A 27363-nucleotide genomic window follows, 5' to 3' on the forward strand; every position below is an offset into this window, starting at 1 on the left:
AGAAATGTGAAGTGAGTTGGTCAAGGTCAGCCAGCTAGTGAGTGACAGAGTTGGGACTGAGGTTGCTATGAATGTCATGGCAAGTAGTGGCCCATCATGCCTCACTGTCCTGGACTGTGAGATTAGGAGGTGGCATCAGCAGATGAGGACCGAGAACCAGGGCCAGAACTCCCTACTTGGAATCCCTTTCCCAGGAACACCTACTCTTATTTTCCCTCCTGCATCACCTTTATGCCAAGACCAAGCACCTTCTCATGATGCAACCCCTGCACCATGTACTCCTCCCAGCCTTCTCGCCCCAAAGCCCTGCTATGGTCAGGCCCACTCTTTGCTCCAGAACCACCTCCAGATGCACACAGCTTTGAGATCAAATCCAATCAAATGCTACACGCTTGGCTAGGAGGAAAACAAGACACAGGTAGTCCCTCCTCTTGTAGAGCTGACAGTCACCCAGGAACCTTACATCCATTATCTCCAATCCTAAAGACAGCCCTGAGAAGTAAGTCAGCATTAGCCCCATTACACGGATGAGGAAACAGAGGCTCAAGAGGGTAAATGACTTGCCCAGGGTCACCGAATTGGTAAGTAGCAGAACTCACACTTCAATAAAGGTACTGACTCAACTATTCTTCCCCTATGAGGTCATCCTGCTTGGAAGAGCCAAAGAGTGAACAAGACCATTTCTGGTGGAGGAAGGAAATGAAGCAAAGTTAGCACTCTTTCAAGACTCAGTACAAACGTCCCGTCTAGTAGGAAGCCTTCCCAGATGGGGTTAAGAGCCCCTCATCTGGCAGCCTTCTGAGCCTACTTCTGTCCCATCCCAAGCCACACTATGCTGGCATTGTCTATGTGTCTTTCGCCCTTCTAGACTTGAGCTCCCTGACAGTAGGATCAGATTCATTCCAACATTCCACCAAGGGTCAGCACAAGGCCTAATCTAAAGCAGGCAAGACAGAATGCTTGCTGAATGAGTGAGGTGGTATCTGAGCTAATTATTAAAAGGATCCGAACAAAATCTGAACGGCTGAACGTACTGAACGCGCCATTGCACTCCAGCCTGGGTAACAAGAGCACTCCGTCTCAAAAAAAGAAAAAGAAAAAAAGAAAAAAAAAGAGTTGGCTGAGAATGATGTCCTACAAGGGCATGTGATAAACAGTTGCACAGTCTGGCTTATGTTTGCAATTCGGATTGTGGCGTTTTAGAAAAGGCCTCTGGCTGGCCACGTTGGGGTCCTTCTGGAAGCAAGAGCTTGGAGAAATCTAACTCCAAGATACGGTTCTCAGCATGGAAGAATACAGACATTTAGGATTCTAGTGGTAACTGACAAACTAGCCCCATAAAAAATGTTACCAATTTGCACAAGGTATCTGAGAGGTTCAGTTTCTCCAGAACCCTTCTGATATTTTTAATTTTGGTACCTAAAAATGGCACTTCATTGCTTTAGTGACATTTCTTTAACTATTAGTAAGCTTGAGCAGCTTTCCTCATTTGTTAGCTAATTGTCTATTTCTTCTCTGAATTGCCATATCATGTGATTTCTCCATTTTCAATGGGTGTTGTCTCTTTTTCTTACTAGTTTCCAGAAGGTGATATAGATACAGGCAGAGACATTAACCTTTTGTCTGATATCTGTGTAGCAAATACTTTCTCCTAGCCTGTTGTTTATGTTTTAATTTTGTGTATAGTATCCTTCCCCACACAGAAGTTTTAAATTTTAATGTAGCTGAAATTATTACTCTTTATGTTATAGCTTATGAGTTTTTAAGTCATGCTCAGAAAGGCTTTCTCCACCCTAATAGTATTAAAATATTCCAGATTTTTTTTTCTGATACTTTTATGGCTGTATTTTTGTTTGTTTGTTTGTTTCTTCTTCTTCTTCTTTGAGACAGTCTCCCTTGGTTGACCAGGTTGGAGTGCAGTGGTGAGATCTTGGCTCACTGCGACCTCCGCCTCCTGGGTTCAAGTGATTCTCCTGCCTCAGCCTTCCAAGTAGCTGGGGTTGCAGGAATGTGCCACCAGGCCCAGCTCATTTTTCTATTTTTGGCGTTTTGCCATGTTTCCCAGGTGGGTCTTGAACTCCTGAGCTCAAGCAATCTGCCCTCCTCAGCCTCCCAAAGGGCTGGGATTACAGGAGAGAGCCACCGCACCCGGCCTGTATTTGTTTTCATATGAAACAGGGATTTCACTTAAACGTTTTTACCAAAGGGATAACCAATAGTCCCATCTCATTTATTGACTCCCCACTGATTTGAGATGTCTTTTTTCATAAATTCCCATATGAACATGAGTTTATTTCTAAACTCTGTTTTGTTTCATGTCTGTAGTCCTTTATTTCTTTGATGATGGAATATTTGTAATTATTGCAGCTTTATGGTAAGTTTGTATCTAACAAAACAAGTCACCCATTTTCTTTTTCAAAATTTTCTTAGTGATTCATGAACATTTACTCTTCCGAATGAACTTTAAACTGCAATCACTCAAGTTCCAAAGAAAATATCATTGAAATTTTAATAAGGAATGCAATGAACGTTTTGACCAAATTAGGAACAAATACCATTTTTACCACAGTGACTCTTCTCATCCAGGAACAAGATGTAACTTCGTGCCGGGCACGGTGGCTCAGGCCTGTAATCCCAGCACTTTAGGAGGCCGAGACAGGCAGATCAGGAGGTCCGGAGCTCAAGACCAGCCTGACCAACAGGGGGAAACCCTGCCTCTACCAAAAAAACAAAAATTAGCTGGGTGTGGTGGCATGCACCTGTAATCCCAGCTACTCAGGAGGCTGAGGCAGGAGAATCACTTGAACCTGGGAGGCGGAGGTTGCACTGAGCTAAGATCACCCCACTGCACTCCAGCCTGGGCAACAGAGTGAGACTCTGTCTCAAAAAAAAAAAAAAAAAAGATATAACTTTGTTTTACTCAAGACTTCTTACAGCCATTGATGAAATTTTATAGTTTTCTATAGAGAAGTGTTTCACATTTCTTATAAATTCATAGGGGTTTTATAGAATTATTTTTTCTATTGTGAATGGGATATTTTCTGTTGTGTGTTCTAATTACTTACTGCTGGTACTCAGAAAAGTTAATGGTTTGCGTGTATATCTATCTGTGTCTACTCATTGCACTGAATTTTCTTCTTCTACTAATTTTTCACTTTATTCTCCTCAATTATCTAAGTAGGCGATCATATTATCCTCAAATAATGCTAATTCTAACTCTGTCTTTCTAACATTTATACCACGTATTTCTTTTTTTAATTCCACTGGTTAAAACTTTTAGAAAAATATCGGTTAATAACAGCGATAGCCGCCATCCTTATTTTGTTCCCGAATTTAATGGAAATGTATCCAGTACCTCACTGTTGCATTTGATGATTCTCTTTGGTTTCTGATAAAAATTCTTTACCGAGTTAAGGAAGTCTTCATGATTCCTAGCTTACTATATTAGTCATCTATTGCTGTGTAACAAACTACTCCAATATAGCAGAATAGATGTGTAATTTAATCAGATCGCTTTTCGGCATTAATGGAGATTATATGATATTTTCTCTTTAATCTCTTAATACAATAAATGACAATAACATTTACTAATGTTAAACAATCCCTGCACTCTTGGGGCAAACCTTCATTTGTCACAATATATTTTTCTATTAATACACTGATGGATTCCACTTGATAATCTTTTATTGAAAATATTTGCTGCTCTATTAATATGCGGCATTAGGCTACAGTTGGCTTATTTTGTTTAAACCTGTCTAGTTATACTAGCCTTATAGAATGAACTGGGAAGCAATCTATGTTTTCCTATTATCTGATCTTTCAAGATCTGCTAGAATTTCCATCATACCAGAACTTCCAGAATACCAACTGGACCCGGTACCATTTCTGGGGAGAAAATTTTGACCACCTTTTCAGTTTCATCCATAATTTTCCATTTTATTCAGGTTTCCTACCCCTCCTTAAGTCACTTTAGTAATTTACATTTTCCTAGAAAACCACCCAATTCATCTGTATTTTCATATTTACTGGTATAAAAGTATATCCAATTATTTTTTTGTTTGAGACGGAGTCTCAACTACAGGCTGGAGTGAAGTGGTGCAATCTCGGCTCACTGCAACCTCTGCCTCCCAGGTTCAAGCGATTCTCCTACTTCATCCTCCCAAGTAGCTGGGATTACAGGCATGCACCACCATGCCCGGCTAATTTTTGTATTTTCAGTAGAAATGGAGTTTTGCCATGTTGGCCAGGCTGGTCTTGAACTCCTGACCTCAGGCAATCCACCCACCTTGGCCTCCCAAAGTGTTGGGATTACAGGCGTGAGCCACTGCGCCCAGCCAATATTTTCTTTTTCTTTTTGTTTTTTTTTTTGAGACGGAGTTTCGCTCTCGTTACCCAGGCTGGAGTGCAATGGCGCGATCTCGGCTCACCGCAACCTCCGCCTCCTGGGTTCAGGCAATTCTCCTGCTTCAGCCTCCTGAGTAGCTGGGATTACAGGCACGAGCCACCATGCCCAGCTAATGTTTTGTATTTTTAGTAGAGACGGGGTTTCACCCTGTTGACCAGGATGGTCTCGATCTCTTGACCTCGTGATCCACCCGTCTCGGCCTCCCAAAGTGCTGGGATTACAAGCTTGAGCCACCGCGCCCGGCCCCAATATTTTCTTATAATAACTTTTTAAAAATCTGTTCAGAACCTATGGTTAAATCCCCTTCCTTATATCTTACGTAGAGCTGGTCTTTCCAAAAGTCCTATTTGCTTACTTATTAATACTTTATCAAAGCTTTTGTTTTCCATTTCATTAATTTCTGGTTTTATCTGTAGTAATTATTCTGCTTTGTTTTGGTTGTATTTTTCTAGCTACTGGAGTGGAATCATTAGTCCGTTTAATTTAAACCATGATGTTCTTTCACAAAAGCAATTAAGATCATAAATTTCCCCCTGGGAATCCCTGTGACCATATTCCATAGGTTTTAATATGTAGTATTCTCCCTGACATTTATTCTAAATAGTCCATAAATTCCACTCTTATTTCCTCTTTAACACAAGTATTTTTAAACTTTCAAATGAGGAGGAGGGCCTAGCCCTTTTGCTGTTGTTGTTAATAGTTCCTTTTATCGAGTTATAATTAGAAAATGTAACTTAGAAATAACGTTCTCCGGCTGAGTGTAGTGGCTCACGCCTGTAATCCCAACACTTTGGGAGGCCAAGGTGGGTGGATCATGAGGTCAGGAGTTCGAGACCAGCCTGGCCAACATGGTGAAACCCTGTCTCTACCAAAAAAAAAAAAAGAAAAAAAAAAAAAAAAAAAAAAACAAATAACAAAAATTAGCCAGACATGGTGGCACGTGCCTGTAGTCCCAGCTACTCAGGAGGCTGAGGCAGGAGAATTGCTTGAACCCGGGAGGTGGAGGTTGCAGTGAGCCAAGATTGTGCCACAGCACTCCAGCCTGAGCGACCGAGCAAGACTCTCTCTTAGAAAAAAAAAAAAAAAAGAAGTCACCTTCTCCAAAGATATGGGCAGATTGTTCCCTCTGCCTAAACACCCTTCCTCAGTCTATCCAACTGGCAAACTCCTATTCATCCTTTACAACAGCTGGAGTATCACATAGTCTAGGACCAAGCACTCAGGCCTTTTCCGGCCGGTCTCTAGGGAAGAATTGTTTTAAGGAAGGACAAACTACAGATAGGCCCTGCATCTCCTCTTTGGTCTCCTGACCTGATCTCCTGACCTGATCTCCCAGGCACTCTCATACACTCGGACACCCATTCCACAGGCACAGCAGGGACTCAGGGAGGTGGGAGGGGCTGGCAATGACACTGTATATTTGTCCGGAATGGGGAGGAGTTGGGGGGGGGATGGGTCTAGCTCTTACCTGCTCTCTGCCAGCCTGCCTGAGGGGGTAAGCTTCATGGAGTCAAGGACCTGAGTAGGACAGCAATACTGGTGTAGAGTATGAGACGCTGTGGACCTGAGAGACAGTGAGAGACAGAGAGAGACAGAGAGAGACAGGGAGGGAGGGAAGTGGCAGGGTGGGCGATGGGGGCGAGAAGGTGAGAGTGAGTGCGGGAGGAGAAAGGGAAGACTGGGAGGAATGGAGGATGGGGAATGGAAGAGGAGGGGAGGGGGACAGGGAGTGTAGGAAGATAAGAAGGGAAAAAGGAAAAGAGGAAGGGAGAGAGGGAGGAAGACAGGGAGAGAGGGAAGGAGGGAAGGAGGGAAGAAAGGAAGGGAGGGACGGAGGGAAGGAAGGGACGGAGGGAGGGAGGGACAGAGGGAGGGAAGGAAGGAAGGAAGGAGGGAGGGAGGGAAGGAAGGGAGGGAGGAAGAAGGAAGGGAGGAAGGGAGGAAGGAAGGAAGGAAAGAGGGAAGGAGGGAAGGAAGGTAGGAAGGAGAGAGGAGAAGAAGGAGGGAAGGAAGGAAGGGAGGGAGGGACAGAGGGAGGGAAGGAAAGAAAAAAGGAAGGAAGGAGAGTGGGAGGGAAGGAAGGAAGGGAGGGAGGGAGGAAAGGAAGGAAGAAAGGAAGGAAGGAAGGGAGGGAGGAAGAAGGAAGGGAGGAAGGAAGGAAGGAAAGAGGGAAGGAGGGAAGGAAGGTAGGAAGGAGAGAGGAGTGGAAGGAGGGAAGGAAGGAAGGAAGGAAGGAAGGAAGCAGCGAAGGAGGGAAGGAAAGAAGGAAGGAAGGAAGGAAGGAAGGAAGAAAAAAAGAAAAAAACCACAAAGTCAAGAAAGAGAGGACGGCACTCGAACCACATACAGAACACAACGACAACAGGGGGCAGTAGAGACGAAAGAGCCGGGCTGGGCCTCCTGTGTTCCAGGTGACTCCGTGGGGACCTCAGCCACAGAGACGCTGGGACACCACAGCAGGGAAGGGGGAAGGGAGCCCTCCTCACACCAGACGCCACAGGGGTAGGGAGGACGGGAGAGGGAAGCAGGGGATGAAAGAGAAGGGGGAAAGACGCCTGGGGGCTCCCCTGAGAGAAGACCCCGCACAGGAAGGGAGAAAGGGCTCCAGGAAGGAGAGGCTCTGGGCCCGAAGAGAGGGGAGAAGCCAGCTGGGTGGGTAGGGGGAACACTGAAGGGAGAGAGGGAGAGAGACAGAGAGAAACCGAAAGAGACAGAAGAGGAGAAAGACAGAGAAAGAGGAAGACAGAGAAAGGGCGAGACAAAAGACACAGAGAGAAGCCAGAGAGAGGCAGAGAGTGCCAGAGCAGAGGAGGGCGAGGGCGGAGGAGGCTGACAAGGTCTCAGTGGTCTTGGTGACAGGATGGGACTCAGGGCTGAGTGGGTGAGGCCGAGGATGGGGTGGTTCCAGGTAGGACTCTTTTGCTTTGAAGGCCAGTGCTTACCCCCCACCCCAAGGCAGGGCCCGCACTCCACCCCTGATGCTGCATTCCCACCCCTAGGGCGGGCTCCGAACGCCCCTCCAACCTCCTGCCTCCCGCAGAATGGCCAAGGGGAGGAGGTGGCACAGCAGGGCAGGGAGGCTGAGGGCCTGGTCCCTACCCTACCCCATGCAGCGCAGGTGCCAGAGGCGTGCCAGTCAGCCGGAGACAGAGCAGGCTGGGAGTGGAGCCGACCCCTCCATGGCAGCCAGCCCCTGTCACCCACAAGCCCCTAGAGGCAGGCTGTGGTCAGGGCCGAGCCATTCAAAAGCCCATGTAAAAGCCAGGAGATGTGGCCGCGGGCCAGGCCAGCTGCAAATTTGAGGATGTCCAAATCTCAGCACCTTACAGGGAATCTTTGGATCCGAGACTCTTCTTATCAAAGGCTCTGGATTAATCATCAGGGCAACTGCTTCTCAGGTACCGGTCTCCAGCCCAAGTCCTTGACTCATGATCTCTTTTGAATCTGAGACTCAGAGACCCTTAGGCTGCTGAAATGTTGGTGTGAGAATCTCAGGGGCCGAGAGCCTGGAGCCCTGCAGTGCCTCGAACACACAGCCAATAAGCCAGGTAGCAGCCAAGCTCACCCCTCACCGGCCACAGGCTGTGCTGCTCAGGGCTCAGGGTCCTTCCAGAGCTGGGCACCTGGATGCCCATGGTCTCTCCCACTCGAGCTGGCTCCCTTCCCCGGGCCAAAGGCCTCTCAGAGTCCAAGAAGGGAGCCAGGAACCAGGAAGCCAGGAGGCTGCTGAATCAGCAGCCCAGGGACCGGGTCCAGGCCTGGGCAGGAAGGGAGGGGCCAGGCTGCGGGGCCCAGGTTCCTACCTGTTGCTCCTCCTGGGGGGCTCCATGGGTCTGGACCTGTCCCAAGGGCAGGCCCCCTGGCCTAGCCGGTGTCTCCACTGTGTCACCACCCCCTCCTCCCCAGCCCTTCCCTAGAAGGAGGAACCAAGAAGGCGGGGCCAGGCCAGCTGGGCTGCGGGCCAGATTGCAACTGGAAACTTTGCTCCTTCCCCTACTCCTCCCGGAGAGCTTGCAGTCAGTCACTCCTCTGGGCCAAACCCCAGGCTGGGCTCCCCACGTGCACCTCTGCTAGAATCTCCCCAAGCGCTCCATCAAGTGTGTGGCTCTGTTCTCCTGAACAGAACATTGAGATCGAGAGAGGTGAAGTAATACCGCTAGTCAGTGGCAGAACGCCAAGATCAAGACCCGGTTTGGCTATTCCCAAACCTGGAATCTGTGCCCTCAGCCATATCGCTACCTTGTGAATGCAGAAACCTTTCCATAGAAGCTTTTCACTAATACCGTCATTTACAGCACAGTTAAAGTGACTATGTCTAGGAGTTGTTCTGGGACTCTCCATATCAAGGAAAATTCAAATCACCCATTTTGAGATCTCAAGATGGGGCCCCGGCCAATATTCTTTCGCACTGCAGTCAGTTCTCACTCGTCTGTCTTGTTTTCTAGACTGGCTGAGAGAAATGCTTCCTGAAGAGAAGAGGAGAAATCAAAAGAAATGCCAAGAGGCTGTTCTTCCAAGGAAACTGCCCAGCCTGACTTTACAGATGGGGAAATTGAGGCCTGGAGAAGAGAAGAGTCTTACCAAAGTTCATGTAGCGAGTCAGAGTAGACTCCAGATGCCCTGGTTCCCTGACTGCCTATGAAAGCAACCTCTCTGTCCTCCACATGGGCGCGACTGGGGAAAGGAGAGAGGTTTTCAGCTCTAAAGGACGTGGAGCTCCTGAAGAGTACCACAGGTCCAACTTGAAGTGCTCCCGTCCTTTCATGGCTCCAGAGCCCAGGCCCCTGGCTGTTCTGAGCAGAAGGCGGCCCTGGGAGGGGCCAGGGGGCCAGTGATCTAGAAGAAATAGAAGCTGACAGGCAACAGGCCAGCCTTCCTGCCTCCCTGCCGGGGCAGCTGGTTCCTCTCAAGAAAGCCAAAGCTACTGAGAGAGAGAGGCCCTCCGGACCACCGCAAGGTTGGCATCTGTGGGTTCTCGGTGGCCTCCTCTCCCTCTGCCCACCCCTCAAAGCCCTGGTCCTCAGGGCTCTGCCCTTAACTCCTGCCTTAAAAAACAAACAAACAAACAAATAAAAACAAAACAAAACTGTCCTTGAGCAACTCTCCTAGCTCCTGCAGCAGCTTCACCTTGTAACTAGCCATTTGTAGTTGTCGCCCTAAGACCTGAACCCTCTTGACCTGGCAGGAGCCGATAGACTTTAAGTGCAGCGCCAGGCCGGGGTTATAGGCAGGGGTTCACGCCTGTAATCCCAGCACTTTGGGAGGCCAGGGTGGGCAGATCACCTGAGCTCAGGAGTTTGATACCAGCCTGGGCAACATGGGAAAACCCTGTCTCTACTGAAAATACAAAAATTAGCCAGGCGTGGTGGTGCACACCTGTAGTCCCAGCTAGCAGGGAGGCTGAAGTGGGAGGATTGCTTGAGCCCTAGAGGCGGAGGTTGCCGTGAGCTGAGATCATGCCACTATACTCCAGCCTGGGTAACACAGCAAGACCCTGTCCAAAACAAAAAAGCGTAGTGGTAGCTTTAAGGGATGATGCCATGTGACCTTGGGTAAGCCCCTTTCCCTCTCTGGTGAAGCAAAAAAACCTACACTTTGGTGCTTGGTAAAGCTAGGTACAAGTCCCCACCCTATCGCTTTTTAGCTAGGTGAGCCCTCTGAGGCTTAGTTTGCTCATCTATAGAAGAGGAGTGGCAATTCCTACCTCACCGTTCTTGTAGGGATTTGGTAGACAAAGTGTGCACGTGGTGAAGAGTCTCAGCTTGAGCCAGAGAGAGTCTGACCCTTCTCCCAGAGAGGCGGAGGACCCATGGGAAGCCTGTTTGTTTCAGGGATAGTGAGGAAGATTTCTAAGAAAATATCCCTGAGTCTGGGGCCACTTTCGGAATTCAGTCATAGCTGAGCAGGCTGAGCCGACTCAGGTGATGATCCATCAGGAGTTGAAGGGAGGAAGGAATGAATGGTGAGGAGCCTGACCCAGCCACGGGGCACTGGCAGGGCCTTCATGCACTTATTTGACAGATACTGTGGCCTAGGCACTGTGCCCGGGGCTGGATACAGCAGGGACTAAGGGTAGACATGTCCTGCTCTCATGGAGCTTATATCCAAGTGATAGGAGACAGACATTCACAAACGAATGCAGTTCAACTGAGCAAAAGGTAGAGATGGCAAGAGGAGAGCATTCCAGGCAGAGGAAGCAACCTGGACAAAGGACCTGAAGTGCTATTTCCAGCAAGCATGAAGAGGCCAGCGTGGCAGGGCGGGAAACGTGCAGGGGAGAAAGGCAAGACTGGAGATGGAGGTGGGGCCCAGCATGCAGAGCCTTGGAGGCCTCCGTGCGGGTTTCCGTACCTATAGGAAGATCAGTTTGGGAGCCTGTGGTTTGTGGACATGCATGTGGAGTGGGGAGTGTCTTGGAAGTCCCCAAAGTTGTATGAAGAGTATTAATTTCTAGGGAGAGCATCTCTAGTTTTGGCCAGATCCTCAGATGTGTCTGTGATCCCAAAGGGTAGAGAAGTTTCTTGTATGATCCCATTCACTAAGTGCCCATGATGAGCTAGTGACAGGCATCCTAGAACCTTCTATGAGCTAGCCTGTGACCCTCCAGCTAGTCTCAGCCTTCCCCTTACCTTCAACCTGCACCCCACCCAGACAGAAGCACCTGCAACTCTCGGCTCCACTCTGCTGCTGCAAGCTTTATTAAAGAGACTGTGTGTCAAATGCCCTGTAATAGTACCTCTGTTGTCCCGCTGTGCCCCCACTGTCATCTCCCCACCTGGCTGGCTCCCCCTTGTTCTTCAAAAGTCAGCTAGATGTTGTGCCCTCTGGGAACCTGCCGTGACCCCACCCAAGCAGGATGGGTCACCTCCCTTGTGCCTTTACGCCCTGCTCGTCTCAGCCGGCTTCTCTGAACACTGTGTTCACATGCCTGCTGCCCCCTCTCTGCCAGGAGCTCTGTGAGAGCTCTGTGTTTTGTTCATCCCAGTGTCCCCAGCACTCAACGCAGGGCACCTGGTCACACATGGCGGGAGACAATGAACAGAGGTGGAGGCTGCAAAGTGGGCTGGTGGACACTAGGGGGCACTGTGGCCACTGGAATCCCAGCCCGATGTTGGCCAGGCCAACCCAGGGGGCCCCCAGGCCCGCGAATGGAAACTTGCTGGATCCTGCAGCTCCTCAGCTCTGGATCTAAGCAACCAGGGCAGCAGCTCCAGCCTCCCAATAAACCTGCTGTTCCCTTTCCAGACCAGACTATTTCTCACGACATCGCCATTTCACTGCAGATACTCCTTTAGTCCTTCACAAATGTGGGTGCCAAAATGTGCAGTTCTGGCCTGCAACACTCTCCACTTCATCTTGCCCCACCCAGCCCCTCCCCTGGCTAACTTGCACTCACGCTCCAAGTTTCCGCTTAGATGTCGGCTTGGAGAAGCCTCCCTGGCCCTCAGGCTGATTTGGGTATATTTCCGTGGTGCTCCCACAGCACCCTGCACTTCCCCTATAATTGTCTCTAATTGTCTGTCTCCTTGTCTATTTCCTGACCAGACAGTGGGCTTCATCACAGCAGGGCTGTTACTCACCACCCTGTCAGCCACATTTAGCAGCATCTGGCACATTGTAGGCACTCAATAAATCCTTGAATGAAGGAATAAATGAATGGATGGATGGATGGACAACTTGGGGCAGGTCGCTTTACCTCTCTAGGTTTTAGTTTCCCCACCTGTAAATCACCCTACTTGGCAGGGTGGCCACGAGGATTAAAGATAATGTGTGTCCAGTGCTGTGTAATACTACCTGATATTTAGGAGGCATTTTCTGAATTGAAGCAATTATGACTATTTGGAACGGTGAGAAAAGGGCAGGGGAGGAGTTGAAGGAGACTGCCCAGAACCTGGGATAATCTCTCCCACCTAGGTTTACCATTTATATATGGAAGGTGGCTTTAATAGCAATAATAAAACTATCAATTTCATCAAAAATAACAGCACCTACTGTGTGCCAGGCTGTAATCAGGAGGCCTCTGAGGAGGTGGTGGGAAGCCCTATTCTCGGCCAGAGGATGCGACGTCAGGACCAAGGCCAGAGCTGTGGGCATCACCCCTGTGTCTGGAGAACAGTCATTACTGGCACAGCTGGTTCCAAACTCTTTATTCATAGGTGAAAACTTATCTAAGGGGTCATTAATTCCCTCTGTAATTAATGTAAAACCTGCAGGGTTTGTATTAATGGAAAAGTAAGCTACAGCGTCAAGCTGATAACATTGATAATGTGTACTTGTAATTATATACCGGAGAGAACTATAAATTCAGTCACTGAACTCACAAATATCAAAATTCCTGAGGCCACCAAGAGCTGGGTGGCAGCTGTACCATCAGTCGCATTATGCCAGTTGTTCCGAGGCTATGAAAAATTACCACAAGCTGGTAGCAATGGTAATATGCACTACATTTAAAAGCCTTCTCGGCATAAAATAAGAAGGCACTTTTAGACAAAACAGCATGTTTTGATGCAAGGATATGGAACTTGAAAGCATGGTGAGCAAAAGGTCATCTTTCTATAAAATTGGAACCAGAAGCAATCTTACAAGTGTTTGCCTCTGAGCCGACCAGGCTCTGACCTCACTTGGGTACACATAAAACCTGTGCTTATCGCAGAAGAAACACGAAGTACTAAGTGTTTTCTCTCTCCTCTCATCCAGTTCTCGGGGAATCAATTATCTCACACGGCCCCTTGCTGCCTTGTGTTACCACAGACTGGAGGATCCTTGCAGTCCGATGGTGAGGGCGGGCGGATCCTGAAGCTGAAAAAGGTCATATAGCAAGCAGAGGAAGCCGATCCAGAGAGAGGAGTCCATGAAAAAGATGATCGGGACCAGGCAAGCCATGAGAGATGGAGAAAGATGAGACATGGGCCCAGGACATGCAGAGGGCGAGGCAGCAACCTTGGTTCTCGACTTCCTGGTCCCACTTCCAGTTGGTGTGAGGCTTGGCTGTATTTTTTTCACTGTTCTTAGATTCTGTGAGGTGTAGCCTCACAATACCCCACCAGCCCTTTATTTTTGCACTAGCTTGGGTGGGTTTCTGTTCCTTGCCACAAAGTGTACCCAGACTAAGACAAGTGAAAATTTGGAACATAAGGACAGGGCTTGTGTAAGCAAAATCACATAAAGAACGCTTAGGTAGAGAGGGGCGAATGCAATTATCCAGCATTTATGTGTGTTCACCCAGAAGCTCCCTTGTTCCCTGACACTTGCAACCACAGCCACACACTCCAGCCACACGCTCACACACACAAGCTGACATTCAGTGGCACACAGAAACAAACGCAGCAGCAACCAGATATGGTTGTCTGCAGACCCCCTGACATGCAGGGCCACACGCCAGCATGCAGTGTTGCACTGTGCTCTTTACAGCTGCACTGCCACGGAGCCCCTTACATGCAGCAGTGCACCCACATGCATGCACACAGAGGTGCTGCCCGTAAGGCTGAGGGCAGGAGTCAAAGCTTCACTGGGTTCTGTGCAGCCTCCCACCCCAGCTGCCAAGTGACTCATCCCCAGGGCTGCTAATTAAAGCCAGGACAGAGGGGACAGAGGCACGGGGAGGGGAAGAGAGAGAAGGTAAGTTTATTTCGGTGCCAACCAGGCACTCAGCCTGCTTAGGGGTCACCCACTTCCTGGGGCTGGGCCAGGCGGAGGCAGAACACTGAAAGGAAGGGGAGGAGAAGAGAAACCTCTTATCCCTTCTTGCCCTTCTTTCGCTTCCTGGAAAGGTACTTCCTCCTCTGTCCCACTGTCAGAATCTAGCTCTGACTCTTCTAGACTTCTATCCTTACAAACTGGCTGTCTACACCATCATCACGCTCCCATTTGGGCTGGCCGGAGCTGGCTCATCTGTGTCTGCAGCAACCCCAGACTGGGAAGCAGTAAGTGGCAAGGTTCCAAGCAAAGGAAGTGGTAGGAGCAGAGCAGGGTGGGCCACTGGGCTGAGCCGAACGGGAGGGCAACATGGGAGGTGACGCGGCTGGACGGCTCTGGGGACGGGTAGTGTCTTGGACATGTGGATGAGGGAGCCACGGATGGTTCTTGAGGTCTTGGCCATCCCAGACTGCTAAGAGGTCAAAAGAGATTATCTAATCCAAACTCCCGTAGGACAGATGGGGGCACTGAGGCCCAGAGTGGGAGGCTCCTCCTCCCACTTTTCCTCCAACTGCAGCGACTCCCGTTGCCATGGGGACACCCCTGCCTCCGAGGGTGTCAGCAGCTCCCCCACCCCCTCCCTCCTTCCCTAGCAACAGGCCACCTCCTCCGGCTTTCATCCTTGTGTGCCTAGCAACCCCAGCCTGGTCTCCAGGGCCAAGAAGTTCAGGCTGACCCTCACCGCAGCAGCGCCTCTAGATCTGGGTCCCCTCATCTTCCGGTGAGGGCCTCATCAGGCCCCTCCCGCCCTCTCTGTTTTCAAGTTCTACACCTCTTCACATTCTTCCAGCCTGACTGTATAGCATATGACGATGGATTGGGTTAGGGGAGAGCGGAGGACTCTAGTTTGTTGCGCCACTATTTCACACCTAGCATTGCTTTACTTTAAGTTCTCTCATTAACCCAGAGAAGTCAAGACTATCGTTTCCATGAGAAACTAAGAACCAGAGAAGTTAAGTGATTTTGCAAAGAGCACACAGCTAGGAAGCGCGGTATGCTGCTAGCTAGCTTTGTGACCTTGGGCCATGGCCGATCCCTCTCTGGACCTTGGCTTAAGGTGCCTTTAGGTAGATCCGTGACAACTTCTTGGGATCCACAAGAAGTCCAGGCACCTTTCTCTGCCCGTGCCTACCCCCCACCCCCAGCACCAGCTGTCAGTTGTAATTAGACTCCACACTTCCTCTGGCACCCCATATTTAGAAGCCCTCAGGCCTGGGACCTGCCACGGGTGGCTTGCAGTCTCCCGACTCTGCTCTCTTCTTGCTCTTCAGTTCTCATAAAAGCCCAGGCCTAGCGCCTCTCCTCAGTGTTTCTTCTCCCCCCGCCCCCAGCCTTTCCCCCTCCACACACACACGCACACACACACGTGAAGTTTATTAGCCGAGGAAACTGGGGTTCCAAGAGACGAACAGATTGTCCAGTCACACAACTAGAAAGCAACCTACCCCCAAATGGAGCCCTGTGCATGGAGCCAATGTTTCTGCCCTTCCTATGCTACAGAGCCTCGCCTCTCTCCTCCAACTCTCCCCAGCTCCCCACTGATGACAGAAAGTCGCTGTGACCCAGCCCTGATCGGTGTTCTGACCTCACTGCTCTTTTCCTGCCTAGATCTTCTATTTTAGCCCCAAGGATCAGTCCCTGTCTCTAAACCCACCCCGCTCGCTTTCCTCCGCTCTGCTGATCCCACCTCCGGGACACCCTCCTTATGCAAATCTGCACAGCAGTCCTGCAGACACTGCCTGCTCTGGGAAGCTCTTCCTTACCCTAACTGGAGTGAACTCCAGAAGTTATAAGTGGATCCCTACCCAGCCCTGGTCGCAAGTTCAAGTTGCCTTCCCATCATGTTGTCAAGATCTTGCCCTCCACACGCCATGCTTTAGCCCCTTCCCATAGCCTGAGTTTGACCCTCGCTTCCCAGATGCTCTGAGTCCTCTAGGCCCTTATAGCCTCCTTGACTGTGGGCCCAGGATGGCTATCAGGAAACGTGTCTGAAAAAATTAAATTTGGCTTTGGAACCAGACAGCTCAAGGCACTGACTCTCTCAGAAACTCTTTCTCCTCATCTGTAAATCAGGGATTGTAATCCATGCCTATTAGGGCTGTTGTGAGCATTAAATACGATGATATTCTGAACTGTTCGTATGTGAGGAACAGATGATGATTGCTATGATCGCTAATATTAGGATGAGGATGGGGATGAGGATGATGATCTGCCAGGCTGTCGAGAGCTCCCGTGGTGATGGTGTCAGTAGCACTCTGGGGTGGTGCCAGACAGACTTGGGTTTGAATCCTGGCTCAGGATCCATATATTAGCTGAATCCACATATTAGCTGCCTGGCTGTAGGCAAAACCCATAACCACTCTGAGCCTCAGTTTCCTCAACTGTAAAACAATCAAGATAAGGCCAGCCCAGGTTCTACCTACAGTGTCACTGGGAGGATCAAACAAAAGAAAGTCCCTGACAACTGCTGTAAGTTGTAAAGGCCCAAATGTATATCATTGCTAGACTTATGATCACGTTCATTACGAAATGTCCTGAGCTCTAAGTCCCGGGAACTTCCCTGCTGGGAAGTGCTGAGAACTAGAGATGTTTTCAATCTTGTTCTTCAACAAGTAGCAGGCACATCACTGGGGATGCTTGCAGGAGCCCTGTGCTCGGGGTCAGCTCAGATGGCCTCTCTCCAAACCCACGGTGGGACACAGATCTACACCCTTTGCTAGACAGGTGCCTTCCTACGTGCTAGAACAAGCTGTGCCCATGACATGCTCCTTGGCTGCATGCTGGGACTAATTATGTCTTGTCACAAACCTCTTTCCTGGACACTGGGACTGATTGCATTAAAGCTGGCCTCAGTGTGTGTTCATCCCACAGCCCCAGTCTTGGCTCTGGGTACCCATGTGTTTACCCCAGATCCCCTGCCTGGGGTGCTAGAACAGAGTGTGTCTCATTAGACACTTTTGTTTGTATGCTGGCATCCTCTGTCACCAGCCCACATCCACTGCCTGGATGACAGGTCCAGGGCTGCTGCATACAGTCGGGCAAGTTGTGCACAAAGGGTCACAGCCAAGAGGACACGAACGGGGGCTGATACCCAACCCGCGCTATGTTCAATGGAGCCACTCAGAGGATGTGCCTTTGAAAGGAACATCTTTTTTCTATTCTTCACAGAGGTGCCAATTATGCTACTGGCAGCCGTGGCTGGGAAGGACTGTACCCATCTGTGCCTCTGCTGCCTGGGCTCATCTCATCTCAGCGGCCTATCCCATAGCCCCCAGCCTGGATGCTAGGCTGAGCGGGTCCTCTCCTGAGCCCCTCATCATCCCTGTATCATCCCCATACTTGACACCTCTGCCTTCATGAAGGTTCTGAGGGGGTAAGGCCTGGGCAATGCACGAAGGACCCTTGTCTTTACCTTTACCCAAGTTTTACTCCTACCTCCCCAACTGGCAGACTGAGCACATCTTTAAGACTTACTATGTTTACCAATGGGTCAGTAACAGCAATAACAACACCAACAAAAACAGGAAATAAAACATACTGAAGCTTGTAAACTTGTTTTTTTTACCAAGCACACACAAAAAATTTTTCCTTGTCACCGTAATGCATAGTTCTAAAGTCTAGAATGTGTTATATCCAGAGTCCATCCAAATCCCACTACTCGGGGCTGGCATGGATTCAGGGTGGAACGTGAACGCTAGACCAGGGAAGCTCAGCATGATCATGCCCTCTTCCTCTGGGAGGAGAAGGTAGAAAAGGTCCTGGGTCCAGAGCTGACCTCTCTGAAAATCAGCTTTCACATCTGGGCAGCTCCTATGAGCCCCTGTGGTGTTCAGCCAAGCCCCCAAGTCAACTAGGGTTGGAAAGACTAAGGAACAGTCTTGAACCCCCTCCCCACAACTGCCACATCCCCCAACCACCCTCCCACTCCACTCCATAGCCACCCCTAATACCAACAGGGAAGACACCCTGGAGTTGGCCCCTGCCCCTGCCCATGGGTCCTGCAGTTACAAACCAGAGGCCCCCACCCCAGGCCCTGCCCCATCTCCCAACTAGTATTAAAGAAAGGAGGTACTGACCTGACTGTTCTGGAATTCTCACCATCAGATCTGAAAGAGAAACAGAAAAAAACCCAACACAGTCAGTATGCGCTCTCTACTCTTCTCCCTCTGCCCTAGGTAGAGTGGCTTTGGGAGCCTTGAGGCCTAATGCATGTCATAAAAATGAGGGCAAGAGTGTTTCATGCGAAGAGAAGCAAGTGCAAGGCCGGGAGACGGCAGAGTGCCTCGCCAGTTGGCGGGATGGAGAGGAAGACGGTGGTGCTGGGGTGCAGTGAGCAAGGTGGGGAGTGGTCGGAGGTGAGGTCAAAGAGCCACCAGGAACCAACCATGTGGAGCCTAGTGGATTGCAGTGAGGAGTGTGGCTTTCCTCGAGGCAGCCAGCAGCCGTGAGCAAGGGCGAAGCCCGAGCTTGAAACACAGAAAGACCTAGGCTCAAATATTGGCTCTGTCACTTACCAGCCCCATGACCTGGGCAAGCCACTTCACCTCTCTGAGTCTGAGCCTCAGTCTCTCCCCATTTGTGACACGAGGCCGATCCTCACGGGGCTGTTGGGATAATTAAGCCCTTTGGAACCCGGTAGGCAAATGCCAGGTATTATTAACACCATAGAGGAGGCTTTGCCAACTGCCTGCTCCAACCTGCTTATTTTCCAGATGAAGAGAACGAGGCTGAGAGGATAAATGAGTCAGCTGCTGGGCTCCTTTCTACTACACTGCTTTTCTCATTGTGAGGCCACTTCAGAGGCAAAAGAAGGCGAGAGGAGAGAATGGAGTTAGGGACATCACTGAGGGAACCAGGGAAACGAGTGAAACGAGTGAAATCTGAACCACACCCTTCCCCTCCCATTACTCCTTCCTAAAGAGAATGTGAGAGTGTATACGCCAGTGCACGCTCACACATGTGTATGCACGCATGTGTGTGTGTCTGTGTGTGTAAAGGAGGGAGGGTCACGACAGTGGGGCAGAGGAGGACCATGGAAGTTGAAAGTGGAAGCATGGCTGGGCGCGGCGGCTCACGCCTGGAATCCCAGCACTTTGGGAGGCCGAGGCGGATGGATCACGAGCTCAGGAGTTCAAGAGCAGCCTGGCCAAGATGGGTGAAACCTCATCTCTACTAAAATAAAAAAATTAGCTGGCCGTGGTGGCGTGCGCCTGTAATCCCGGCTACTTGGGAGGCTGAGGCAGAGAATCGCTTGAACCTGGGAGGCGGAGGTTACAGAGAGGTGCTGAGATTGTGCCACTGCGCTCCAGCCTGGGTAAAGAAGCAAGACTCCCTCTCAAAAAAAAAAAAAAAAAGGAGGGGAGCATGTGGGACACAGACTTCCCCTTCCTTCTTTGTCATCTTCCTCCATCTTCACCCCAGCCCTCCCTCCCTCCCTTATGCTGCAAAGGAGACAGAGATGAACATAGAACAGGCTCTGTCCTCAGCTAAGAGAGCCAAGATGTGGCCTTACTGAGGGGAGTGTCCATCTATGCTAAGCGCTAAATGACAGAGGGACACACAGGGAGAGGAGGAGGTGGGCCTCAGACGGGGGCATTTGTTGAAAGAGTGAAAGGAGACCTCGCTGGCGAGGTGGGGCAGGCAGGCATCAGGGTGCTGTGACCACAGCCCTCCCGGTTCCAGTACTGACAAACCATGGAATCGTAGCGAAGGTACTTCACTATGCTGAGTATCCGTGCTTTGCCTTGTAAAACGGGGCTTTGGGGGTGAGCTGGTGAGAATCCCTCCCTTTATGGGGTGTGGCTGTGAGGCTCAGCCTAGCACAGTGCCTGGCACATGGTAAGTGCTCAGCAGATGCCAGTAGCAGCAACCCTTAGCCTTCTCACCTCCTGGAGGAACAGAGCACCAGGGCCACAGCACGCCTTGTCACATTTATTAAAACTTTCCGGCCGGGCGCGGTGGCTCAAGCCTGTAATCCCAGCACTCTGGGAGGCCGAGGCGGGTGGATCACGAGGTCAAGAGATCGAGACCATCCCGGTCAACATGGTGAAACCCCGTCTCTACTAAAAATACAAAAAATTAGCTGGGCATGGTGGCGCGTGCCTGTAATCCCAGCTACTCAGGAGGCTGAGGCAGGAGAATTGCCTGAACCCAGGAGGCGGAGGTTGCGGTGAGCCGAGATCGTGCCATTGCACTCCAGCCTGGGTAACAAGAGCGAAACTCCGTCTCAAAAAAAAAAAAAAACAAAAACTTTCCATCTCCCTCTGCAACAACAAGATTGCTTCTGAGGCCTGGCCCAATTATTCTCAGGTACCAGGCCTGAGGGGCCTGGCTTCAATGACTCCCCAGATGCCTACAGAACTGAGCACTAACTCTCTGCTCTAGACAGGCCAATCTCTTCACCACCCACCTACCCCCAAACGCAGCACACATGTATTCAGTCCACTGTCTACAACGCCCTGCCCTGGGAATACAACCTCTCAAGGAGCTCATGGAGTGGCCACTTGCCCCAACCTCCCCAAGCGTTTAAGCAACACATCTAATCACCTCCCCCCACCACTGTGAACACACTATGAGTACCTACTATGTACCAGGCACAGTGATAGCCTCTTTTTGTACAATATCTCCTTTGAGCCTGCAAAGTGGGATTATTCATTCAATTTTTAAGATGATGAAACTGAGACTCAGAGAGCTCGAAATGATTTGCCCGAGGTCACACAAGCGGAGGAGCTGAGTGAACCCCAAAGCTCATGTGCTTACCACGACGCTCCACTGTACCAGAAGCTCAGTGCCGAGCACCTACGCACTGTGATGGTGCGTTCCCTTATCTTCATTCCTCAGTATCAAGCCAGACAGATACCAACACACCTTTCCTCTCCAGGGCTCTTTCATCTGAGAGATGATGAGAAATTTACCTCTGCTCCAAAAGTATTTCTGTGTGATATGTGACAGGCCTCAAGATGGCAGCAAAGGAAAACAAAAGAGCTCCAAGTCATGCTGCAGAGGGAATTCGCCAATTCCCCTCGCCATGGACTGATTCTTACTAGCTTGAGGGTACACAGCATCATCTGACTCTCAATGTGGGGGTGCAGCTCACCCCAGGGTCCATCACCCTTCATGCATTTAGCATATTATTCATTTTGTATAGACAACAATCATCAGTGCTGTGATATCCTACAACTCCTTAGAGGCTCCTGTCCTGCCCAATGGTCAGGAAGCTGGGCCATCATTCTTTTGGTAGGCAGTACAGACGGGTAGAAAGAATGCTGGGTTCTATTACGGCTCACTCCCTAATTGGCAGCATGACAAGTCACTTCCCTCTGGACCTTGGTTCTTCACCTGTAAAATGATGGAGCTGTGTTAGTTGAATTCCAAGCAATCTTTAGGCCTTAAAACATTCTATTTCTGCCGGGCGCGGTGGCTCATGCCTGTAATCCCAGCACTTTGGGAGGCCAAGGCGGGTGGATCACCTGAGGTCAGGGGTTCGAGACCAGCCTGGCCAACATGGTGAAACCCCGTCTCTACTAAAAATAAAAAATTAGCCGGGTGTGGTGGCGCTTGCCTGTAATCTCAGCTACTCGGGAGGCTGACGCAGAAGAATTGCTTGAACCCGGGAGGCAGAGGTTGCAGTGATCCAAGATTGTGCCATTGCACTCCAGCCTGGGCAGCAGAGTAAGACTTTGTCTCAAAAAAAAAAAATCTATTTCTTCAGAACCCCAAAGTTTCTCTCTTTTATCAATAGATTCTGCTGTCTACATGGAGAAGCAGTAGACCCAAGTGCTAGCTCCTGCTTCACCAATCCATGTCAGTAGAGGAGACCTGTTACTCCCCACAAGCTTCTCTTTATTTTATTTATTTTTATTTCTATTTATTTATTTTTTTGAGACAGAGTCTCTCTCTTTTGCCCAGGCTGGAGTACAGTGGCGTAACCTCAGCTCACTGCAGCCTCTGCCTCCCAGGTTCAAGCAATTCTCCTACCTCAGCCTCCTAACTAGCTGGGATTACAGGTGCCTGCCATCACGCCCAGCTAATTTTTGTCTTTTTAGTAGAGACGGGGTTTCGCCATGTTGGCCAGGCTGATCTCAAACTCCTAACTTCAAGTGGTCCGCCCGCCTCAGGCTCCCAAAGTGCTGGGATTACAGGCGTGAGCCACCGCGCCTGGTCAGCCTTCTCTTAACGAAAGGCTATTTATGTCCCAGGATTCTCAAGAGATTTGGATATGCCCACTCCCATGCTCAGCAGTGATGGCCAATAAACAGTAACTTATTGGAGCTTTGAGGATAGTGACCATACTTTCTGAATCAAAAACAGGCACGTCATCTGACCAGGGACTTTAATGTTGCTTTTTCGAGGTACAAGAAGCAATCTGGAAGATAGGAGAACAAATGGCAGAATATCGAAAGTTCCTGAACCTTTTGGGGACTTATGGGGAAGACAGAGCAGAACGACCGAAAAGAGCGGAGGCCTTAGAGTTGCTGTGTCGGAGTTCCTGCCCCTGCCTCTTCACTAGATTCCCTGCCATCCTCCAAGCCATCCATAAGCAGTAACTGGGGAACAATATGGTGTCTCTTCCCAGGAACCTGAAATTAGATCAAGAAGGTTGTCCCTGAAAGCAAAACTAATTAAAGAAATACAGAATGCATCAGAAATGAGATATGCAGAGGAACCTGAATGATCACAGACTTGTCCTTGAGCCAGAATCTGAACAGCATGCCTAAAAGATCATGTCTCCCACAGAAAGGAGACTGGACAGCAACAGAAGTAGATTTGTTTTAAGAATGAAACTTGAAGGGCAACTACGAACAGCGCTCCTCCCAGGAGTGTCCTGAGGAAAAAGAGGCAGGTACCCTGGCCCAGCATGATTTCTGGGCCCAAAAGCGGAGAGCCTCGCACCTTCTCTCTGGAATATCACCTTACACCTAACTGCAAATGTCTTTGTGGACAGCTCCTCTCTCCGCTTGACTGCTAAAGGAACTTTTTTTTTTTTTTTTTTGAGATGGAGCCTCACTCTGTCACCAGGCTGGAGTGCAATGGCACAATCTCGGCTCACTGCAACCTCTGTCTCCTGGGTTCAAGCGATTCTTCTGCCTCAGTCTGCTGAGCAGCTGGGATTATAGGTGTGTGCCACCGTGTCTGGCTAATTTTTGTATTTTTTGTATTTTTTTATTTTTTTATAGCCCAGTCATACTGCTACAATGGTGAATTTTGTATTTTTTTTGTGCGTGTGTGTTAAGTCATGGCTTCACCATGTTGATCAGGCTGGTTTCAAATTCTTGACCTCAAGTGATCTGCCCACTTCAGTCTACCTAAGTGCTGAGATTACAGGTGTGGGCCACCACGCCCAACCATTTTTTAAAAATAGATACAGGGTCTCACTACATTGCCCAGGCTGGCTGCAAACTTCCGGGCTCAAGCAATCCTGCCTCAGCCTCCCAAGTAGATGGAACTACAAGCACGCACTGCTACACCTAGTGAATGTTTGTGTTTTTTTGTAGATAAGGGGTTTCACCATGTTGCCCAGGCTGGTCTCGAACTCCTGGGCTCAAGAGATTCACCTACCTCAGCCTCCCAAAGTGCTGGGATTACAGGCATGAGCCACTGTACCCAGGCTGGTTACTATCCATTATCTTTTTGTGAGCTTAGTTCTCTTCATACAAATGATCAATTCTCCCCAAACTGTCAGAAGCATAGTCGTCCTCTCAATATGCTCTGACATATCAGGTAATCCATCAGATTATTTGTTTCCCTTAAAAACACTCATCTTCCCGCTGCAATCTAGACTGGCTGCTCTCTAGGCCTGCCCAGATGTTGCCCTAAGAACCTCTCTCTTTTCCATCATGCAGGAATTCCCTTCACTTCTCCTTTGCATTGGACTTCCTGTTTCCTAGATTCCGTGGCTTTTTTTTTTTTTTTTTTTTTTTTTTTTTCAGAGTTTATGCCCACATTTTGCTGGAAAGAAATGAGGCTATATAAGATCTAAAGGTTTTATGTCCTATGCCTCCTTTCTCGGGAAGCCCTTTCCCTCAGAATACTAGGAACTCTCCTCCATCACATCCTTGCTTCCTGTGTTGCTGTTGATAAGTCCAACGCAATTCCTTTTCTTGATTCTTTGTCTATGATGTTTCTTCTCTGGAAGCTTTTAGAATCTTCCCTTTAATCCCTGGTATTCTGAAATACCACAGTGCCATATCTTGGCATGGGTCTTTTTATCATTTATCTTTCTGGGTACTCAGCAGGAGTTTTTCATTCCTTCAGTTCTAGGAAATGTTCTTGTATTATGTCTTTGAGAATTTCCTTCCTGCTGTTTCTACCATTCTCTATTTCTGGAACTCCTATTGTTGGCTGTTGGAGTTCCTCAATTGATCCCCCAATTTTCTCATCTTTTCTCTTCTGTTGTCCGTTCTTTGTCTTGTTACTCTGCTTCCTCGGATATCTCTTCACCTTTTATTTTCTAATCCTTCTACTGAAGTTTTTATTTTGGCTCTCACTATTTTTAATTGGCCAGGTTTCTTTTTCTCCCTTTTTTTAACATTTGTTTGTTTGCTTTTTCAATCTGTCTTCCAAATTGATGGGTTTCCTCAAATAGCCTTAAACTATCTGATCATTGGGCCGGGAGCGGCGGCTCACGCCTATAATCCCAGCACTTTGGGAGGCCGAGACGGGCGGATCACAAGTTCAAGAGATCGAGACCATCCTGGTCAACATGGTGAAACCCCGTCTCTACTAAAAATACAAAAAATTAGCTGGGCATGGTGGCGCGTGCCTGTAATCCCAGCTACTCAGGAGGCTGAGGCAGGAGAATTGCCTGAACCCAGGAGGCGGAGGTTGCGGTGAGCCAGGATCGCGCCATTGCACTCCAGCCTGGGTAACAAGAGCGAAACTCCGTCTCAAAAAAAAAAAAAAAAAAAAAAAAACTGATTGTTTCTGGCTACCAAGAGCTTGGGGTTTTGAAAAATATGCTGAGGTTTATTTCTTTTATTTATTTATTTCTCTCTCTCTCTCTCTCTTTTTTTTTTTTTTTTCTGTTTTGTCTTGTTTTGTTTTGTTTTGTTTAGAGACAAGGTCTTGCTATGTTCCTATGTTGCCCAGGCTGCTCTCAAGATTCCTGGGCTTAAGTGAGCCTCCCACCTCAGCCCCATCAAAGTACTGGAATTACAGGCATAAACCACCATAACTGTTTACTGACGTTTAGTTTACATAAAATAAAACATACCTATCTTCACCAGGCATGGTGGCTGGTTGCAGTGAGCCGAAATCGTGCCACTGAACTCCAGCCTGGGCAACAAGAGTAAAACTCCATCTCAAAAAAATAAAAAATAGGCCAGGCGCGGTGGCTCACGCCTGTAATCCCAGCACTTTGGGAGCCTGAGGTGGGCAGATCATGAGGTCAGGAGTTCAAGACCAGCCTGACAAACATGGTGAAACCCCTTCTCTACTAAAAAAAATACAAAAATTATCCTGGTGTGATGGTGCATGCCTGTAATCCCAGCTACTCAGGAGGCTGAGGCAGAAGAATCGCTTGAACTGGGAAGGCAGAGGTGGCAGTGAGCCGAGATCGCATCACTGCACTCCAGGCTGGGTGATAGAGCAAGACTCCATCTCAAAATAAATAAATAAATAAATAAATAAAATAAAATAAACCTATCTTAAGGGTCCTTGGCTGATACTTGGCTCCTTGGTGATACTTGAAGATTAGTTCCCATGACACTACCAAGCTGCTTGGAAGCTCTGTGTGTAGGTGGGGGTTGCCAGGTGGTGGGCTTCACTACCGAATCACTAGGCCGAAAGCCTGTTCTTTTGCTAGAAGACTTCCAAATGTCAGCTTTTGGGGGCCTTTTTTTCTAGGGCCTTTCCGTTTCCCCAGAGAAGAATTCTTTGATCTTATGTGTGTACCTGACTTTGGTGTCCTAGAAGTAGGAGAGTGGAAGGAGATTGCAGTCCCGCTGTTTTAAGTGAAAGGAAGTGGGGGTTCCACTGTTTTAGGTTGCAGATCCCTTTGCCTGCAGCCCTGTTTCACTCCATTGTACAGGGAGGCAGCTGGGAGCGGGGGGTCTCATTGTTTGGATGGGGTTGGGGAAGGACCAAAAATAAAATACCTTTTTTTTTTTTTTTTTTTTTTTTTAAAAAAAGACAACGCCTCTCTCTGTTGCCCAGACTCGAGTGCAGAAGTGTGAGCATAGCTTACAGCCTTGACCTCCTGGGCTCAGGCGATCCTCCCACCTCAGCTTCCTGAGTAGCTGGAACCACAGGTACATGCCACTACACCCAGGCAATCTTTTTGTTTCTGTGTGTGTGTCTGCGTATGTGTGTGTTTGGAGACAGGGTTTTACTATGTCACTCAGGCTGGTCTCAAACTCCTCAGCTCAAGCGATCCTCCCACCTCAAACCCCCCAGAGTAGGGGGAATTACAGGCATGAGCCACTGTGCCCAGGCAGAGAAGTCTTTCAACATGCCCGTTCTTAGGTCCATACTTCATCCTGCCTTCTGAGGATGTACCTTGACTACCTCTCAATCCTGAGCACCACTGGGATTCTCTAAGTAGCATAGTTTACTTCTGGTCAGTATCCCAGACCTTATGTGTTTCTATCTTTTTTATTCCTTTTTTCATATTTTAATGAGATTTCGGAAAGCAACAGAGAGAAATAAGTTTATTCAACTCATTGTGTTTAACAGGAAGCTCCCTTTCTTATTCCAGCCAACTCCTATTCATCCTCCATGACTCATTTAGGTATCACCTCTTCCAGGAAGCATATCTTCACACCCCTAGGCTGGGTTAGGAGCCCTCCTCTGTTCTCCCACAATATCCTTTTCTTTTCTTTTTTTTTTTTTTTTTTTGAGACGGAGTTTCACTCTTGTTACCCAGGCTGGAGTGCAATGGCGCGATCTCGGCTCACCGCAACCTCCGCCTCCTGGGTTCAGGCAATTCTCCTGCCTCAGCCTCCTGAGTAGCTGGGATTACAGGCACGTGCCACCATGCTCAGCTAATTTTTTTGTATTTTTAGTAGAGACGGGGTTTCACCATGTTGACCAGGTTGGTCTCGATCTCTCGACCTTGTGATCCACCCGCCTCAGCCTCCCAAAGTGCTGGGATTACAGGCTTGAGCCACCGCGCCCGGCTAATATCCTTTTCTTGCCTCCATCACAGCCCTGATCAAACTGTTCTGAAATTGTCTATTTCCATGGCTGACTCTCCCAGTGACTGGGAGTTCCTGGTAGTCGGGGGCTCTGTCTCATTCCTCCCTGAACCCCCAGATCTCAGACTC

At 49.1% G+C, this 27363-nt stretch overlaps 1 protein-coding gene across 7 annotated transcripts in view; it reads right to left on the bottom strand.

Moving 5' to 3' along the window:
* IQSEC2 (IQ motif and Sec7 domain ArfGEF 2) overlaps positions 1-27363 on the bottom strand; it is an 87888-nt gene that overhangs the window by 39814 nt on the left and 20711 nt on the right. For 2 of the 7 annotated variants that reach the window (XM_010331578.3, XM_039475614.2), the window contains exon 2: positions 18178-18207. In XM_010331578.3, coding sequence (XP_010329880.1) covers positions 18178-18207 — 30 coding nt within the window. Of the gene's footprint in view, positions 1-5873; positions 6084-8208; positions 8861-18177; positions 18208-27363 lie in introns of those variants that run through there. The other 5 variants (XM_074392030.1, XM_074392027.1, XM_074392024.1 and 2 more) reach the window with 4 other exon arrangements.

The sequence above is a fragment of the Saimiri boliviensis genome, chromosome X (assembly GCF_048565385.1).
Source record: "Saimiri boliviensis isolate mSaiBol1 chromosome X, mSaiBol1.pri, whole genome shotgun sequence".
NCBI lineage: Eukaryota > Metazoa > Chordata > Mammalia > Primates > Cebidae > Saimiri > Saimiri boliviensis.